The sequence below is a fragment of the Mya arenaria genome, chromosome 7 (assembly GCF_026914265.1).
Source record: "Mya arenaria isolate MELC-2E11 chromosome 7, ASM2691426v1".
In the NCBI taxonomy this organism is placed as follows: domain Eukaryota; kingdom Metazoa; phylum Mollusca; class Bivalvia; order Myida; family Myidae; genus Mya; species Mya arenaria.
This window is the reverse complement of record NC_069128.1, coordinates 46,340,146-46,355,120: the sequence shown is the minus strand read 5'-3', so window position 1 is coordinate 46,355,120 and position 14,975 is coordinate 46,340,146. Positions and strand designations below refer to the sequence as shown.

General features: G+C 32.4%; 1 protein-coding gene across 1 annotated transcript; it reads right to left on the bottom strand.

The window, feature by feature from the left end:
- Positions 1 to 1,529: 1,529 nt before the first annotated feature.
- LOC128241458 (uncharacterized) lies at positions 1,530 to 5,644 on the bottom strand. The gene is made up of 4 exons (XM_052958389.1): positions 5,099 to 5,644; positions 3,879 to 3,976; positions 3,419 to 3,508; positions 1,530 to 2,326 (listed from the first exon to the last, which is right to left on the bottom strand). The coding sequence occupies exons 1-4, from the start codon at positions 5,260 to 5,262 to the stop codon at positions 2,283 to 2,285; spliced, it is 396 nt and encodes a 131-aa protein (XP_052814349.1). The 5' UTR covers positions 5,263 to 5,644; the 3' UTR covers positions 1,530 to 2,282.
- Positions 5,645 to 14,975: the final 9,331 nt, after the last annotated feature.

Here is a 14,975-nt window from a genome sequence, read left to right as displayed (position 1 = left end):
ATGGTAGTCTTAACATATTGAGCATCAAAACCTCCCAACCTGGTACCAACGCTTTTGACACAGCCAATGTGGCAAATATATTAAGTATGCATAAACAGATGTCGTATTTATTCAGAACAGAATAAAGCGGAATAACAGACGCAACTAATGGAATATCATAAGCTTTTGGCATTGCCATTTTAAATATCAACGTGTCTGAGTACTGCTTTCATAGTCTAGGTTTTATGTTAAACTCCATTATCATGACATTCAACGTTGCCTTTCCTTAAGCAGCGCTCGTTGTACTGGCCAATATATGTGTTTGTACATACTAATTCAGACACATCTAGCGGTTGGAGTAAGTCCGCTTGATAGCTTCCCATTATTCTGCTTCCTTGAAACAAGCACTGTCACTAAAATGTTGACATCGTTTCTTTTAATGTTGACAAATTATAGTTTGAAACATATATGAAACATTATCATAAAAGTCTATATATCTGTACCGAAAATTATGTCCGACAGCAGGTTAAGTAAATGACTTAAATTCCTGCTTTTAGAATATTTTTGTTTAAATATTTAATCACATTAAAACATACGGTTAGCGGCCTTTAAACTACTTTATAAATATATTTATATACTGTCAGGGCTGTCGATAGCGGTTCAATTACAATTTATGTCAAGTATCATGATCATTTTTTTTTTATTTATTTTGCAAAATATTTAATTTGACAAAATGCTACTTCGGAAGCACCCTAAACTGTATCAGTCTTAATTCTAAATTTTCTATATAATTAACATGAATGATTATTGAACCTCTATTGACAGCATTGATAGAGTCTATTTACGGAATGTCAGTTTCGTATTTACTTCAAATGCGTACACTGCTGCAGATCCTGCTCATTCGGAGGAGGCGAATATTTATATATTACTTTAGAAGGGATTGAGTCCAGACAGGTGGTATAACACACGTCAGACAAAGATATAACGCTATCTTGAATTGCATGTGATCGGTATTAAACATTGCGGTTTTTGGCACAAATGTATGTGCCATAGGGAGGGTTTAATCTATTATTATGTGAAATACATACTTGTTCTGTTTGTGATGTTTTTCATTATGGTCGCTAAATAAATCAGCGAGCAAATCATCCTTGTATTGCCGCTTAAGTTAGATTAGTAGCGCATTAGGTATGCACGTTTACAGTACATAAAGTTTTCAATATTCAAAGACTCGACAGCAACCTACAAGGCATTCAAATCCGAGGTATCTGAATAGTTGTTATCGAAGAAAGGATCTGAAATGCTGCCGAACTCATGACATTATCGTTTTCGATACCCGAATCTACCTGTACCCATTTAGTTACTTCATCTTCTTTATTTAACCACAGTCTATTGCATCATTATAAAAGTCAATCCGCTCTCGTTGTTGGCTCAGGCGAAACGAAGTTATGCTATGAATGAATCAAACACTGCACAATTATGCCTACGGTATTATAGACGTACACATTAGTAGGATGCTATTCACCACGAGCATACAGAAATATACAATTCAGTACGATTCAGTATGTTTAATGTCAATCGTATGTCATAAATGTAAACAAAAGCATATTTATGCTGGCTTATTGTAGCATGTGAGTGGGAGATTGCCACAAACAAATTAAATGTGATCATGTCATTATATGATGATATAACAAAAGAAAATATATTCTGAGTAAACTGTTGCAAAAAATATGTATATCTTTCTGCAAATATAATGATCATAGACAAGGCAATTGTGCGAATATTTCCAAAAAGTGGGATTTTAAACCAAACCACATAAAGTTTGTTTTAGTTTATAAGCACAAGGGCGTGGCCAAGGAGGCTCCAAATGTGGAACACATTATATCCCAACCGAATAAATTACACAAAGGGATCACTGTAAGCAGATGGTAACGATACGGAAAATGTTCAACACAACACATACCGGAATATCAAGAATGTGAAAAAATAAACAAAATGCACAAAGCTTTATCGAAATGGTATCCAGGGTGTAGCAGTTCCTGTTGTATACAACATATTGTTTGCATAGCCTTTCAATTTATACGAACAGTTTGGCAGGAACTTAAATTTTGAGTAGACATCTTGGTCGCATATTATATAAATGTCTGACGGCTGACTTCGTTCATGTCAGAATGAGACCCATTAGTTGGCAGTTATTTATCCTAGACCAAAATGCAGTATTTGTAACACACTATCACTCCATCACATTTCCTCTCAGGTTGGTGGTATGTTTATCCTGCCTCGTGTCATACCCTGCCATATCTGGTTCACCGGTTGATCTGCCTTTCAAATCTGGTTATGAATCCGTCACCTTTAAAATAAGTACGAAATAAGGTTTATTAAATGCAAACTTAGATATTTATCATTTATAGGTACATTTGTTACCAAATGGTGTACAGTGTTACAACATAAGCAAGGTAAGCACACTACGTTATATTAATTACATGTACTGAGGTTATATTATACTTATTACATGTACTGGGGTTCTAGTATACTTATAACATGTACTGAAGCAGTATTGTACTCATGCCATGTACTGAGGTGATATTATACTTATTACATGAACTGAGGTAATATTATACTTATTATATCTAGTGAGTTTATGTTATACAGGTGATATTATACTTATTTCATGTACTGAGGTGATATTACACTTATTACATGTACTGAGGTAATGAAAAACGTATAACATGTACTGCGGTAATGAAACACCTATTGGCATGAACTTAGGATATATTAAACTTACTACATGTACTGGGGTAATATTATACTTATTACATGTATCGAGGTCTTAGTATACATATTGCATGTACAGAGGTAATATTACACTTATTACATGTACTGAGAAAATGGTATACCTTTTACATGTTCTGAGGTAATGAAAAAGGAATTACATTTACTTAGGAAATAAAATACCTACAACACATTTTGAGGTAAGGGAAACATATTGCATGAACTTAGGAAATGTAATACTTACTACATGTATTGAGGTAAGGAAATACTTATTACATGAACTTAGAATATATAAAACTTACTACATGTACTGAAGTTATGAAATACTTATTGCATGAACTTAGGAAATGTAATACTTACTACATGTATTGAGGTGAGAAAAAAAAACGCTTATTGCATGAACTTAAGAAATGTAATACTTATTATATGTATTGAGATAAGGAAATACTTATAAAAGGTACTGAAATAATTTAATACTTATTACATGTACCGAGGTAATGTAATACTAATTACATATACTGAGATGACATCATACTCATTACATGTACTGAGGTTATGTACATGGATAGGTTTATACAGTTGTATTCTTCATAAATGTAGAGATTAACGCACATGTTGTTTATTCATCTGATTATAAATCTTATGTAAATATTGCAAGAACTCAACGTACCATCGTTGTCGAAAATTTCTTCAACCCACATTGTTAGCATATGATCCCTTCGTTTACAAATATCTAGGATGAAAGCGATTTTCATATCATCTGCAAACAAATCAAATAGATTAATAGCTATTTTTGATATATTGAAGCAAAACACAAACTCTTTATATTCAAGTCGAAATTCTGTTAAAAAGCAATTCTTCCAATACACAAACAATATTTATTTATCCAGATTCAATAGATCTTAATACGAGGAAGTGCATGCACGTTATATTGCCATTACAACTACCGCCATTTATACATTGAACATACCGACTATAAGTTATAATGTAACCTTTCAGTAAAGTAATTGCCACCAGTTATTGCAAGACGTTGGCACGTTGCTTGCAGTAGCATAGTTTACTGATTAATTTCATGCAATGAGTCGTTCATAGGGCTGTTATCTTTGAAAGATAATAAGTTATACCCAAACCTGATATCATGTGGAAATGCTTCTGGAGCGCCATGAAGAATCTGACCTTGCCAAATCGGTGATTGCACAGACCGTGTCTGGCAAAGCTGATGACTGTTCTGTTGAATGAACAACATATTCGAGAATTATTAAGGACTGTCATGTATCATAAAAATATCAGTTCAAATGCAGGTTAATAGTAACGGTAGTTTTATAGGGTTAATACACCATTTTGAGGTCGTTACCATCTGCAAAGGCCCGCAAAATGGTTTACAGCCCGAGTGCAAAGCATGAGGGTTGTAAACTTTTTAAGGGCCTTTGCAGATGGTATCGACCGAAAAAAGGTGAATTATCGCTATAATTGTATAAAATACACACCATGAGTATCTTTTATGTTAAAAAAGCTATTAAATGTCACGAAAATGCAATAACATTTAGTTCAAAATACCCCCATGACAAGTAAGTGCGTGACGTTACGAGCGATGTCATTGAAAAAGTTTTACATTTAGCTCGATTAGGGCCGCAACATAACTCAACAGTTGCATTTTTGTTTTGACGCAATTTTTTCGGTGTTCAGTCGATTGGAAACTGTGTGTTTTTTTAGAAATTTACTGGATTACTTGGAATTTTTAAACACACTATCTGTCAGGTGATCGATTAACTACCGATGTATTCCTAATTTATCATTTGTATGTTTTGACAACTAATTTAAACCGGGATTTTTTTTTAAATGTTCTGGTTAAAATGATACAGCATCTTCAGCATCAGAGAAAAAAAATACATTTCGTGCACAATTTTGAATAGCGAACCCACTTTCGGTCAGAAACAAGGGCGCTCAGCGTCCATAGTTATGATGCGGGCCCTGATAGCGGTTATGTAAAACAAAAAGCCGGTCATTAACGGCAAGTGAATTTACTGAATAATGCACGTATTCCACCGATAACGCCCGGGTTTTTACGTTTTAACGCACCGCGAAAACGGACCGAAAGCACACATTTTATGCAATAATATTTTTTATTTGTATGACCATGTTCATAATTTACGTCAATGCTAGAACATTTTATCAATTTGGATTAATACTTCATAATTGTGACTTGACATTAACTATTACTCCCTACTAACAAAGGCAGAATAATGAGTATTTAAACATTATAAACTAGTTGCAAAACGTGGAATCAGCATGTTTAACAGTCATTTTCGAACAAGAAAAAATAAAAGAACATTAAAATATTCAAACTTACGGTCCATTGTTGTAAGCAGAATTGTCTACAGTCCTTTTCACAAAACCGTCATTTTGTATTTGACCCTCAACGTAGTCATTTGATACCATCGCCCGTCCCGTCACTAAGACAATCAACAACGTAAATATCAACTGTCGAATTGATCCTCTATTTCCAACGAACATCGTCAACTTTATGTTTGTCTTTATATTTATTCCGTGAAGATATTCTGTGTCTCAGATATATTTTGCTTTAAAGCATTATCATGTAAAGTATTTGTAAATAGGTAACTACAAATAACTGTTAATTACGTGCATTTCATTTAAGAACCTTAAACATTCCTCAGAATCTAATTTTCATGAGCAAATACATTATATTCCTCCGTGAACATTTTTGAAACTCTTCAGAGAATTACATTTTGAGACTCAACTTCATCCGCAAAGAATTCCAACTGAAAAGCATTCTTATCAACGGTTAATCGCTTATGTCGGTTTATTTTTGTCGTTTGTACAATTCAGAAATATTTATTGCGCAAGGAAATGTGCATAATCTAGACAATCTTACTGCCAATGCTAAAACACACTTTATAATCAAACATAGGTTTATTGTTGACTGTAAGGCTAATCTTCAGACAAACATTTGTAACTATGCAAGTTTCACATTAGTGTTTGAAATTAAGCCAAACGTATTACAATTTTCGTTGCATCACAAGCATATTTATGTTAATTCTCAATATAAATCCAAATCAATTATTTCTAATATATTAGCAGCCAAGTATTTATGGTTTTTACACGTTTTTACAAAACTTAGTTTAAAGGTGTGTTCTCTCAAAGATTAATTTCATAAAAAAAACTTTGGTCAATATATCAACAATAAATACTTCGAAGGCGAAATTGTACTTGAGTACTACATACTATTTTTTAATTATTACTCAATTTCATTTTCTGCTGGAGTAATATTTCAAAAGAATTATTAAATAATGCTGCTTATCAAAATGATAAATTCGAAAATTTTCCTTTAAATAATTCAAACATTATTATATGATTTTGAATTATAGCACGTTTATGTGTGAAAAGAGTTGAACTTGAGATTGCGAAATGTCTTGGGTTTGTTCGTGATTTTGGAGTCTGGTGTGCTGTTACAAGTTAGTCTGTAATTGGTTTATGTATATGCAGTTCTTTAAAGGTGACATAGGTACAATTATGAGAACTTAAAGCTGCACCCTCACAGATTGAACGTTTTGACAACTTTTTAAATTTTTGTCTTGGAACAAGCAAATTTTTGCGAAAATTCATGGAATCCATTTATATAAGATTGTTGACAAAAAATTAAATCGCAAATTTTATATTTAAGTTCAAATATTGATGTTTTATGTATTTTTCTTAAACCATTAGTCACGGTTTAAGCCCAAAACATTAATTTCCGAACAGAAATATGAAAATCTGCGATCTGATCTTTTGTCAGCAATCTTTTATCGTTGGTTTGCAGATATTTACGCAAAAAATGTTCTTTCCAAGACAAAAAGTAAAAAAAAAACCGGTACATCTGTGAGAGTGCAGCTTTAAGGTTCTTATTGTCGAGAAAGAAAATGTCAACGATGACATTTTCTTTAAAACGATATTTCATTCGCGTAGAGAGATACCAAGTTCAAGGTCATTTAATCTAAAGGTTCAGTAACTAAAACACACAATATCTTTATTAACATTGAGTGTCCCAGAATATTGTAGACAATCGTTACTTGAAAAAAAACAAGTTAAGGTCAGATAAATATTGAATTTGGTGCTATGATTTATTTATCACATATGCTTTAAGTCGTTATAAAAAGGTCAAATTTGAAATGCTGTCATTAATAGTGTTTCGATGTGCGCCGGTCCAAATGAGCCGCTATTGGTTCATAAATGATTAACTGTGCGTTTATAAAATGTGACATTCTTCCAATTTGCTGGCTGGCGTGACAAGCTTACTAGTATATCAGAAAACTCATGTTGTACATCAGATATCTCATGGCGACATATAGTAAACTGGATTGTATAATCTATTTTGTTTATAAACAGTAATAGATGTGTGTTTTATTTGAAAATGAAATACCGATTTTTAGAAACAGAAGGTATTTCCCCGCTATTCATAGGTCAGTAGTGGAATTTATACATGGTAGTTTTTGGAAACTCGGTGATGTTTTTCTTATGAATATACGTTTAAAATAAATAAACACTAAACGTGCACGCTGACAGTTGATTACGATACATCTAACCATTTGAGTCATTACAGTAAAACATGGATTGTAAGTGAATTACACGCGTATGGAATCAGCATGGAACTGGGATATTCAGATTTTCGTATCAAAGGGCTATGAATGAAAGTATCTTTGAGCAGTTTTGTACGTTGATGTGTTCAAAAATGTTTAATTTATCATTGAAATTCTAAAATCATTTTTATTAGCTTAATGTTAAGACACCATGTTCATATTTTTACATGTACTTAATTATGTACATGTTACATATTTTACATGTACTTATGTACATGTTACATATTTTATATGTACTTATGTACATTATTTATGTATATGATAGGAATATGTTATCTTTAATTGATTGTTTTATCTTAGAAAAATATTAGACTTAAAATTTTGTTTAAAAATGATGTGTTTTGGTACGTGACCTATTTCTTACATAACCATAATACATGTACATACCCGTTATTTGTTTACAAAATGCATATTTTCAAAATTAACCTGTGAGAAAAAGTTGTACGTGGTTTGGGGCTTGAAGCCATGACTGCTTGGACACTAGCGACATTCATTTGCTTGGTGTAGGTTTTCGTTAAAACCCCAGACTGTTGTGAATAATTATCAACCATATATGCAGAACAACTACACAGTTGTGCCTACCAACCCTTACTCTTGGCTAAAACAGATATTAGTGGAGAATGTATAATACTTGTGGATTCGTGTTTTACGGTGGTAGTTTCGATAATCAGAAATCTATTTTTTTCAGGCAGGAAAATGATTGAACATTACTTAGTCAACAACACCGGGTTAAGAATAATTTCAGTCTTCATTAAATACTATGTTGGATCCTTGAGAGCAGATTTGACAGCCATGTCTGTCCACAAGGCAGTCACATCTGACAGAGATGATGTGAGTATTTCATATAAAACATATTTGACTAGGTTTTTTTTTTTAAAACACACTGTATTCAATAATCAAGTGGTGGTGGTGGTGATCAAGTGGTGGTGGTGGTGGTGATGGTGGTGGTTGTAGTGGTGGTGCTGCTGCTGATGATGATAATGATGATGATGATGATGATGATGATGATGATGATGAATTTTATTGATAAATTTATTAATTTTCTTTATATATACATGTATGTATCAGTTTGTTTTTTTTATTTTCAAAATAATGTCGAGAAATATTAAACTGTTTATATTTTGTTTTGTATATGTGAGGCAATATAATTATCTATATTTATTATTTAGAAAGGCTTTAAAGTACAACTTTCTTCCTTTACAGCACTAAACAGTCTAGATGGGTAAAGTACCTGAAGGGGCATGACTCAGCATTGAGTAGTTATCATATGTGCACACATTACAAGTACAAACGCATGGGAACAGACCAAACTTCAATTGTTGAAGAGTGAAGAATTATTGTGAAAAAATCTAAATGTTAAAATACCAATGACAGAATAAAACAGATATACATCAAATAATCCACAGAGATTGTTTACATGTTATAATATTAAAAAAACAACAACATTAGTTGAGAACTTTCACTCTGACATTTTTGGAGGGGCATTACCGCCCACTTAGTGTTCTTGTTTCTAAACATATTTAAGTTTAAAAGTACACTCATTTTTTTAAACTCTGTATTTTGAGTAAGTATCATATGAAAAGTTCATTAATTTGAAAGTGTATATTTGATGAGTTAGTCCAACCAAGCTTTATAATTTTTTACAAGAAAAACATTGATTTTTAAGCATTTTATTAGCTATAAAAATGTATGGTTACATGACATTATGTATATATTCTTCAAAACTGGACGGTAAACTATCATAAATTGTCTTTTAAATTGTTCAATATACATCATAGATAATATTTAAAATGATTTCAGCAGCTTGCCTTATGTATAACTTTTTTTTTTGAATTTTATAAAAATGCTATATATTTTCAAACATTGAACAATTGCTCTGTTCCGAAGACTCACAAGATCAATCAAAATGATTTTTTCGATGTGTATCAATAATGTGTTCGTTTGAACTTTAGTTTTCTGTTAACTAAAGTTTATTTTACAAGAAACTGTTGTGTTTATTTCATTATCTCAGAAAATGCGAAAAAAATCAAATATTGACAAAATATTTACTTGTCACTCTTTGTAGCCCTTGGTGTTTAGGGGTGGGTGTAATGAAACATAAATAACTTTTTTAAATCATGGTAAAAATCTTCAAAATTTGGATAAAAGTCCCATAGTATACTATAATTATAACTATTTTGTCGGTTTAAGCTTTTATAAAAGTGTTTATTAAACGGCTAATACCTTAATCATTTGTTCAAAAAATAGGTTGTGTGATAAGAGAGTAAGTGCAATAAATTTACAATTTCACTTTCTGGCCGTGCTATTAATACCCACAACAAAAAGGTTTATTTTATTTGCATGTTGACGATGCTAAGGTATGCGCATATCTGCAGCTGCACTCGTAAACATATTAAACTGTCATATCTGGAATTTCTGAACTACGCTGATATAACGTGAGCATATGGCAATCAGTCGCGGAAAGTTTTTTCTCTTAGAATTAACGTTCATGCAATGCACTTTGTGAGAAGGGTTATCTCAATTGTAATGAACTGGTTGTCACATTGATGTAGCCTTTTGTATAATTGTAATCCCGGTTATTGTTCCGTGATCATAAAGCATCTTTCAATTACATAATTGTGTCTTATTCGTCCGGCTTTCTTATTGCATTTTAATTATTTTCTCGTAAGAACACATTGTGATACAGACGGTGGGTGTCGTTAAGATCTTAAGCTACTTAGGTAAATCTGTACTATCAATTATATAATGGATTTTCCTCCAACTTTCTTTTTTGCATTTACGTGCGGAATATTATTATACACTATATCAACTTGATTAATTCAATAGAGGAAACTAGCCAGAAAAGATTGCCAGCAAGTGAATATACCAGAATGACGTTACACATTTAAATGCAAGATGTAGAGGATTTTTGTTTATTTCAGTGTAAGATCGTATATTATTTCACGAGTGTCATAGAAAAACATATTTTCACGAGTGGCGAAGCCACGAGTGAAAATGTACTTTTTTTATGATCACGAGTGAAATTAAATACGATCTTACACTGAAATAAACAAATTTTCTGTTTCTTTAATGCTTATTTTCGGAGTTTAATTTGTTTTTTTATTTATTTCTGAATTACCCCCTTTTTTGAAAAGGGTGGGCTTTACGCCGCTACCCGTGGGGCGCCCCTCATGCATTATTATAGCTGTCAACTTTTCTACCTTCGGTTTGCTGAGAAATAGTTCTCTGCTATTCATTCTTATAGCTTAATATTCGCACGTTTTTTATTGCAAAGCTTTATGAACAGTAAACAATGAAGTATTATTAGTGCACATATTTTCCAAAAAATAATGAAAACACTTTTTATTTTAAGATTGGCATGAATACATAACCAAATTACTACGCCGCTATTTAAAGAATGAAAATTTGGAAGGTCAAATGTGTTAGTAATACAAATGTGGATACTCATTGGATCTTAACCATTCTTCTTAGTTTACGCCTTCATGTACGCGTGTTTTTATAGTAAGTTAATATTCAGTCATCTTACTGTCAGAGACCAGTCTGTTTCGCTTTAAAATGTTTGTTTTCCAGATAAAGGGTAAAAGCCACGCTAGTTTGTTGACACATTTTGAGTTGTGGGTGGGGTAAAAAATACCGGATCTATCTGTAAATTGTTGTGTAAATTCTCCAGGAAGCTCATTTTACGTACTACAACGACAAACAGTTCAAAGTACATTTGAACGATGATATAAGATTTTATTTATGTTCGAACAGTTGTTTTTGTCTGTAATTTGTTTGGTATGAAAGCTAATGTTCGAACATTCACCTTCAAAGATCAGTAAAATGTTTGATAAACGGGATAACCGGTAATACACGGTAAGTTGTTAATTTCCAGTTATATATTTATTTAAATTTATAAAACATTTCTTTATTTATTTTTTTTGACATAATTTACTGAAGTCCAGTGTTCTGTTTTGATCAAGGCAAGTACATGTAACAACAAAGGAATTTAAAAGTAGTTCTGAAAGTTGATATTTTCACTCCTTATTTTGCAACGAAAATATCAAATTGATATTTTCACTGTTGTTATTTCACTGTTAAAACCCCATATTTAATCGTTAAGCATGAAAGAAAATATCATAATGAATTATTTAATAAAATACAAATATCAGGAAGATAACACACACGAAATCAAAACTGAGGCTTAGAATAAAATTTAGCGTTCTATCGTCATACATATCAACACATGCTGCTCAATTATGCTCGGTTATCCCGTTAGCGCAGTGGTTCGTGGTCACTAAGCCGGAAAAGTGAGTTTTCTCCGAGTTCTCCGATTTCCCCTACAACACAAGGTCACACTCTCGCTCGACATCTTGCCAACTAGAGTGACGTATTATAAGTTAATATATTTTTATTTATAATCGTTGTAAAATAAAACAGTTCTCTTTAATCCGTTACAAATATATACGTGCGGGAAAAGACATTGTCGACCGGAATTGTTATCATTCTGGTTTGTCACCCTGCAGTTCAACATAGATTGATATTCGATAAGTGTATATGTTGCAGTTCGCTTAACCACATCATTAACTGATATCCTACATACACTCAAAATCTTAATTATGGAGATGGATATGGTGAGACAGCATTCACCAGTTTCCTTGATATGATCGGGTATATCTTACTTTCTTCAAAATTTATTAAACGAAGCGAAATATTATTTATGTACATCTGAAAATATGTTCATGAATAATATTAAAGTAGTCTTTTCTACCCCACTTTTAAGTCAAATACAATGAATAACCGGTAAAAATTACTCACACGTTCAAAATGAATTAATATCAAATACTAGTTCATTAACCACCGACTATTAAATAGCACCAATATCTGAATGGAGAAATTATCACCTGGTTTATTTGGGCTTACTACGTGTCTCAAGAATGATTTACCTTCTGCCAGTATCATGTTAACTAGAATATTATGACATTCTATACTATCGCGTATTAATTGAAATATTCCTTATACACTGTTAAACATGTTTCAAATCTTTTGCGAAACATCGACATTGAAAAATAATACAAATAATATTTCAGGGACAAGCAATGTAGTCGAAATTTTTGGAGGCACAGGTCATTGTAAACAAACCATAATAACTTAAATCTACAATTTTCATTTGAAAAATTAAATGGTAACACTTTGGTACTTTTAGAGTAGAATGGCCGACTGTGACAGCTGTTTTTGTTTCAATGTTCATGCCATTATTGATGATTAATTAAATATCTGGTTGGCTTTAGTTCCATGAAGAAATTTAAGGATGAGACTGCCAAAGTAGAAACTTGCACAGAAATAATAAGTAAGAACAGTCGAACCCCGTTGGCTCGAACTCGCTTGGCTCGATTCGTCGTTGGTTCGAACTCGATGTAAGGGACCTATCGCTTTATGCTATAGGTAGCATACCCGCTTGGCTCAAATTGTCTAGGGATCGAGGTATTGGTGCCGGACCTTGTGAGTTCGAGCCAGCGAGTTTCGACTGTACCGACCATAAACGTGCTAACCGATCCTTACAAATCAGTTTTAATGGTGACATTCAATAGATATAAAATCATTGATGAATATTTGTATATAAACCATTAAAACGCTATTTTAGTCAACGTCTTTAGTTAGTTGTGATGACAGCGTTATAAGTGTGTAAATAAGGAGATATTTTTTATTAAAATGGTACGAAAGTCGACATGATATAAAACTTTAAAGCGTTGAACATAACATCGATAATAGTTTGCACTTCTCTGATTACACTTGCACCGCAGAGAACCGTTTTAAATGCCGTGTCGATCGTGAACTTATCATCTATTTTAATTTATGCAGATATTTAATGTATTTCAAACGTTTTTTTGACTGGTTATGATACGGTTATGACACGAAGTGGGTTTTGAGGACAGGCGCTAGATATTTTATGATTAAGACGGGTATCATATCAGATATTTAATTTTATAAAAATGATATTTTGAAAGGCGGAATATGATTCCCATTTTACAAAGTGATCAAAACCACCCCGTTACAAATGACTTCTTTGTTAATCACATTTGACGCTTGGCCGAATATCAATTAATATAACGCTGTAATGAAAATGTGAGTGCAATCTTTCTGATTTCCAACTTTTCTCACATTATTCACTCTTCATTCGAGTAAGTTTCTTTCAACTTAAACACTTGTGAGGTTTATCTCATAAAATAAATAGTTTGCGCTTAGTATATGCTGCGATAAATGATAAATTTATGTTTCAAAAGTCATCAGTGATTCATCCATTTTTATGGTGATCTATTACCCATACGTTATGGAAAAGGTGGTAGATTGCATTAAATCGTGCTTGTGTTGCCAAATGATCTCATACCAACTTTACACGGATCAATACCTTATCGGGGAAGGCATGTACAATTATTTGTTAGGGAAAATAATTGTTTAATAGTATGCTATTCGTACATGCTGCAGAACGTTTTAAACAATTATACTCTTCTCTTAGTACATTTACAATAACACTCATAGCTTAATTAAGTCGCGAGTATAGTTAAGTGAACAATCGTCCTGTTCAAGAAGTTCAATATCAGTTAATTGCATACTCCTGATAACGTTGTTATACGAACAATGAGAAGTATGACTTGTCAGGAATACCATTCCTTCTTAACTCGTACTTCATGGACAATGGACTCATTGTTTTATAGTTCGAATCATTGTATACATCATAATGATAATAGGAAATGAAATGTCACTTGAGCCACTTGTAGGAGGCGTTGGTAATAGTGAACTTCCGAGTGCTATCAGTTTATAGAAATTCTGTATCAATTTAGTAGTACTTTGAATGTGCTACAACAACTAAAAATATCTACCAGTTGTTTTACTTGACCCCATCTGATTTGCAGAAAAGGGCTTCTTTCATTGTTGTTTTTGGATTTATTTAAAAATAAAACATTTGAAACAAATACGTTATTGTTTCGGAAATTATTGAAGCAAATATTTATGATCTTTTAAAAAGGATTTCACTGAGTGAAATATTATCAGGCCCATATTTCTCGAAACGTTCTAAGTCCCTTATAACAGGATTAAGCTAAGCTCACTATTTTTGTTTTTCAATAATTTTCGATACATGTACATTTTTAAGAGTTTTTATACTTTGGATAGGAAGTATCTGTATGATAATTACAGTAAACCTTTTTTCATCCATCTAAATTAGAGAAATTGGGCACAGTGCAAATATGCTTTAGTACTTATAAAGTTATCAAAGGCCCCAATAACAATGTGTGTGTACCACGTGATAAATTACGTCATACATGCTACGTCGAAAGGCAACATTTTGTTTCGAATAAATACTTTAACCTTAAGATGTCTTAACTATTTCTTCACCATTTCAAATGAAAGAGCACAGTTAACGCCACTTGCGGAGCCACCCGTTCGGTCTTTTACCAGAGTTTGGTTTAGCGTCTGTTTCTTAAAACACTTCGACAAACCTTTTCACAACACCGCCGCACTGTCAAAACATCATATTTGGAAACAGGTTTGTCGAAGTGTTTGAGGAAACTCAAAACCTAATCATTATCCAGTAATAAAGCGAATGAAGGGCTC

Coding starts and splice junctions, on each gene's coding strand:
- LOC128241458 (XM_052958389.1), bottom strand. CDS start 5,262: ATGTTCGTTGGAAATAGAGGATCAATTCGACAGTTGATATTTACGTTG. Junction 3,977..5,098: donor TCTGCTTACAACAATGGACC/GTAAGTTTGAAT, acceptor TTCATTCAACAG/AACAGTCATCAGCTTTGCCA. Junction 2,327..3,418: donor AGAAATTTTCGACAACGATG/GTACGTTGAGTT, acceptor CTTATTTTAAAG/GTGACGGATTCATAACCAGA.